The sequence below is a fragment of the Psammomys obesus genome, unplaced genomic scaffold (genome assembly GCF_907164565.1).
Source record: "Psammomys obesus unplaced genomic scaffold, mPsaObe1.curated_primary_1811, whole genome shotgun sequence".
Classification (NCBI taxonomy): Eukaryota; Metazoa; Chordata; class Mammalia; order Rodentia; family Muridae; genus Psammomys; species Psammomys obesus.
In genome coordinates this window covers 16143904-16149331 of record NW_026591598.1, presented here as the reverse complement: position 1 = coordinate 16149331, position 5428 = coordinate 16143904, and the positions used below count along the sequence as shown (strand labels likewise).

Below are 5428 nucleotides of genomic sequence, written 5' to 3'. Positions count from 1 at the left end.
TTTATTTTATTTTATTTTATTTTATTTTATTTTATTTTATTTTATTTTTCGGTCTCACTATGTACCCTGGCTGGCCTAGAACTCCATATGTAGTGGCACCGGGCTGTGAGCTACCATTCCAGGTAGTCTGAACCTTCTTAAACATGTGTATTCTGTGAGTATACAAGTGAGTGTGAAATTACAGGGTTCCTGTAAAAGGAACTTTATATTCACCTGTTTCAATTGTTTTCTCAATTTCTACGTTAGCAGAAAGAGGATTACTGCCTCTTTCTGCTAACGTAGGCCTAGTCCTGGAAGCTTCTAGCCTCTGTATTATCTAACCTAGGCCTAAAATGTTTCCAGCCTTGGAGAGTTACTGCTTAATAAGCTCATCCTTTCTTTGTTCTTACTGAGTTCTGGGCTTGAGAGTTCAACTCAGCTGTTCTGGCTCAAACTCCTCTCCCCACTGACTTATTCAACCTCGCTTTTCTCTCCTCAGCCCCTCAATTGCTCTGCTTGGCCTCTAACTCCAGCAATCTTAATCGTATGGCTCCTTCTCCTTTTCTTTGCCTCTTTCTGTCTTCACCTATGTCTAGCTTGTTCTTTCTTAACCTGTCTCTGTATATCTATATCTGTCCTGGTAAAACTGCCTTCTCTTTCTTTCTCTTTCCCCTCCTCCCCCCACCCCCACACTGCCTCTTAAGTAGCTTCCCCTCTTCTCCTGAGAGTTGGCCTTATCCTAGTCTGTCAAACCTTTCTCTGATTGGTCACTATTTCTGCCACTCAGTTGGACATCACTTTCAAACATGGGTTTCTTTCTACAAACTAACTTTATTGTTTGGGATTAAAGGCGTGTACCACCATGCCTGGACCTAAGCTTTTCTTTATCTGAAACTTCCTCAATACCAAGCTGGCCTTGAACTCAGATCTGCTTGGTTCTGTCTTCCTGGTTTAAAGGCAAGTTTGTATTCCAGCTGGTTCACACAGACTTTCTGAGTCTTTCGATGTGATCTCTTGCCAGAACAACCATATGCTGAATTAAAATTCTTCCACAGGTCCCTATCTGCATATCTTATGCAGATTAATATCTTATATACACATACTTTAAACTTGCCGATTCAAATAAGGATCTTTTTTCCATTGCCTGATTTCTATAGGTAAACTTCACACACACACACACACACACACACACACACACACACACACACTCAAGAAATGGCTTAGTTGATAAACTTTGCTTTGCAAACATAAGAACCTGAGTTAGATCCCTGGAACTCATGATTTTTTTTTTGTTTTGTTTTGTTTTTATTTTTAAACTTTTATTAATTACACTTTATTCACTTTGTATCCCCCCATAAACCCCTCTCTCCTCCCCTCCCAATACCACCTTCCCTCCCCCTTCTTCACACCTGCCCTTCCCCAAGTCCACTGATAGGGGAGGTCCCCCTCTCCTTCCTTCTGATCTTAGTCTATCAGATCTCATCAGGAGTGGCTGCATTGTCATCCTCTGTGGCCTGGTAAGGCTGCTCCCCCCTCAGGGGGAGGTGATAAAAAAGCAGGCCAATCAGTTCATGTCAATCAGTCCCTCTTCTCATTACTATGGACACTGAACTGCCATGGGCTACACCTGTGCAGGGGTTCTAGGTTATCTCCATGCATGGTACTTGGTTGGAGTATGAGACACTGGAAAGACCCCTGTGTTCAAATTTTCTGGTTCTGTTGCTCTCCTTGTGGAGTTCCTGTCCTCTCCAGATCTTACTATTTCCCACTTCTTTCATAAGATTCCATGCACTCTGCCCAACAGTTGGCCATAAGTCTCAGCATCTGCTTTGATAGTCTGCAGGACAGAGCCTTTCAGAGGCCCTCTGCGGCAGGTTCCTAGGTTGTTTCTTGTTTTCTTCTTCTTCTGATGTCCATCCTCTTTGCCTTTCGGGATGGGGATTGAGCATTTTAGTCAGGGTCCTCTCTCTTAATTAGTTTCTTTAGATGTACAGATTTTAGTAGGTTTATCCTATGTTATATGTCTATATGAGTGAGTATATACCGTGTGTGTCCTTCTGCTTCTGGGACAGCTCACTCAGGATGATCCTTTCCAGGTTCCACCATTTACCTGCAGATTTCATGATTTCCTTATTTTTCATTGCTGAGTAATATTCCATTGTGTAGATGTACCATTGTTTTTTTTTTTTTTTTATGTGTATGGTTTGCCTGCACATATGTCTAAACATCACATGTGTACCTGGTGCCTGAGGTCAGAAGAGGGAGTTGGATCTTACAGAGCTGGAATTATAGATTGTTGTGAGCAGCTATGTGGGTGCTGGAACTCAAACCTAGGTCCTCTGGAGAGGCAGCCACTGTTCTTAATGGCTGTCTCTCCATCCCGTGGCGTTGTTTGTTTGTTTGTTTGCTTGTTTAAAAGCTAGAAAAGTGGAGCCTGGAGAGATAGCTCCGAGGTTAAAAGAACTGACTGCTCTTCCAGGGGTCCTAAGTTCAATTCCCAGCAACCACAAGATTGCTCACAACCATCTATAGTGAGATCTGATGCCCTCTTCTGGCATTCAGGTGTAAATGCATACAGAACATTCTATACATAATTAATAAATCAACCTTAAAAAAAAAAAAAGCTGGAAAACTGAATGTTGCTGGAGCCTGCTGGCAGAGTCGAACAGTTCCTAAGTGGGGAGTAAGGATTGAAATAATTAAAGCAAGTCACACAACCCACAGGATTGGCACTAGAGAGCTGTCAGTAAGACGGCAGCGAGGCTTTATTCCACAATTCTTTTTTATAGGCAAAACAAAAACAAGTCACATCAATACAAGAAAGAAGTTGGTGGAACTGCTGAACTTATTTTCTAAAACTACTGCCCTGTAGCAGATGTGATCCAAGGTCACACAAAGAAGTTTTAAGGAACTTGGTGAAACTTCCTCTTTTCTCCGTCTCAAGGTGAAGGCCAGGGTGAAAACATGTTTTTCGATAAATAACAAAGCAGCTTGACAAACAAGCAGCTCTCCACAGAATGTGGTGGCACGTATCTTTAATTCCAGCCATCAGGAGGCAGAAGCAGGTGGACCTCTTTGAGTACGAGGCCCACCAGCTGTACATAGTGAGTTCCAGACCAGCCAGAGCTACATAGTGAGGCTGTATTTTTATTGAAAGAGGCTGGGGTTCTGGCTCAGTGTTAGAGCCTTGGCCTCAGGTCTCAGCATCTAAAGAAACAGGGAAAAGATTTGAAAATAGTAGGATGTCATAGGTTTGTTTTAAAATAATGTGAGTTCATTCCTGGAACCCATATGGTAGAAGAAAAATATCTGGCTCCCTTAAATTTTCGTGGGTGTGGTGGCATACACCTGTAATTCCAGCACTCAGGAGGCAGGGGAGACAGGGGAGACATGGCCTTTGCATGTCTAAGGCCACTCTGCTCTACATAGCAAGTTCCAACCAGGACTACATAATGAGACTCTGTGTTTCAAAAAAGTTAAAATAACAGAGCATGGTCACTGTCGCCATTGGCAGCTGTCAAGACTTCTCACATGCTTTAATCTACTGAACTCTTCCCCTCTCTCTCTACCTTCTACTCGGCACACACATACAAATGGAGCAAGAAATAAGAGAGTCTAAAAGAAAATATATAATGGCTATTTGTTGATCATTAGTGACGCCAGATGACATGTTTAGAACAGAGACAAGGGAAAGACATATTCAGCCTGATGTGATGGCATATAACTGTAATCCCCACACTCCAGAAGCCAGCCTAGTCTACACGAATTCCAGGCCGACCGGGGCCACGTGAGGCCTTTTTCAAATAAAACAAAGATAACAATCTCATCAATAAGCTCAAGGATTTGCCATTAAGACTCTCTGTGGCTTCTGATGAGTCTTCCAGTGGCTCGGACCTCAGCTCCCGTACCCACTGATGCATAAATTGTGGACTTTGGTCAAGATCTAAGCCCTGGAATCTCGAACCTGTACAGGAGCATGAGAGCACGTGGGTATGAAGAAGAGACAAGGTCCTCAATAGCCAGGGCAGTGTGAACTTCAACTCAGCTCTAACTCTTAGGTCACTGGTGGGAAAGTTAAAGCAGTTAATAGGTGTATAGGGCCTGGGTCGTTGACCGATAACAAATATTAGTTTCCTGGCTCAACGTCTCATCTTAACTAGGACCAGTGACGTTGTTTGCAATCCCGCCTCCCGAGGGCCAAGTGCAAACTAGAGGATGCGCAGATGAGCGCACAGCGCCCTCCCGCGCCGCCTGGAAGTGCCGAGGCTCCGCCCCCTGCGCGCGCGCCCAGGCACCGCCCCCGAAGTTTGTTGTTGTCTGCCGCGTCCCGGACGTTTGTGGCGGTGGCAGCGGGTTGGGGCGGCCGCGCCACCATGGCGGTGCGACAGGCGCTGGGCCGAGGCCTGCAGCTGGGTCGGGCGCTGCTGCTGCGCTTCGCGGCCAAGCCCGGCCTGTCGGGCTGGGGGAGGCCCGGCCCCGCGGCGGCCTGGGGCCGCGGAGAACGCCCGGGCCGGGCCTCAGGCCCCGGAGCGCAGCCGCGCCCGCTTGGGCTCCCCCTCCCCGACCGCTACCGCTTCTTCCGCCAGTCGGTGGCGGGGTTGGCGGCGCGGATCCAGCGGCAGTTCGTGGTGCGGGCCCGGGGCGGCGCAGGCCCTTGCGGCCGAGCGGTCTTCCTGGCCTTCGGGTTGGGGCTGGGGCTGATCGAGGAGAAGCAGGCGGAAGGCCGGCGGGCCGCCCTGGCCTGTCAGGAGATCCAGGTGAGCGCAGCGGTGGGCGGGGAGCGCCGGGAGCAGGCGGAGCGAGGCCGCGGAGCAGCCCTGAGGCGGGGCGGGGCCTGGGGCGGGCGGGGGCGGGGCTAGGAGAGTGAGTGTTGGGGCCTGGGCCGGGAGGAGGCTCTGAGCCCGAGGGGAAGGAACCACTCTAGGGGCTGAAACGAGGGCCACGCTCGTCGGCTGGGATCCCGCCAGGACCTGGGGCGAGGGAGGGAGAGGCTACAACTTGAGCCACAGCTGGGAGCAGGGGTGTGTGGGGGCGGGAATCCTTGAGTCAGGAGGAAATAGGGAGTTCCGGTTTAGCGTGGAGGCGTGGCTTGGTGCTGGGGGCACGTCTGGAAAGCGGTTTCTGTGCCCTTAAGTTTGCGCCGCTGATTGGGGACGGGCACAGAACCAGCAGCAGGGGCGGAGCAAGCTCAACAGTTGTGGAAGCAGCTTCTGAATCTTAGTGTGGGGGCAGGTCTGAGGGTGAACCAGAGGCGTGGACATTGAGAAGGGCAGGTCCCTGGCCGTGATTGGGCAATTCAAGGGGTGGGGTACTCGTGGAGTGGGCTAAGCAAGGGGTTGGGAGGAAGGTGGCATTTTAGTTATGTCTGGGAACATGCCATGAGGGCGGCATGCCTAGTCCTGGTGTGTGTGTGTGTGTGTGTGTGTGTGTGTGTGTGTGTGTGTGTGTG

At 49.2% G+C, this 5428-nt stretch overlaps 1 protein-coding gene across 1 annotated transcript in view; it reads left to right on the top strand.

Moving 5' to 3' along the window:
- The first annotated feature begins 4292 nt into the window (after positions 1–4292).
- The window catches only part of Pink1 (PTEN induced kinase 1), a 13971-nt gene continuing 12835 nt past the window's right edge, over positions 4293–5428 (top strand). The window contains exon 1 of the mRNA XM_055610903.1: positions 4293–4736. Coding sequence (XP_055466878.1) covers positions 4353–4736 — 384 coding nt within the window. The 5' untranslated portion in view covers positions 4293–4352. The remainder of the gene's footprint in view (positions 4737–5428) is intronic.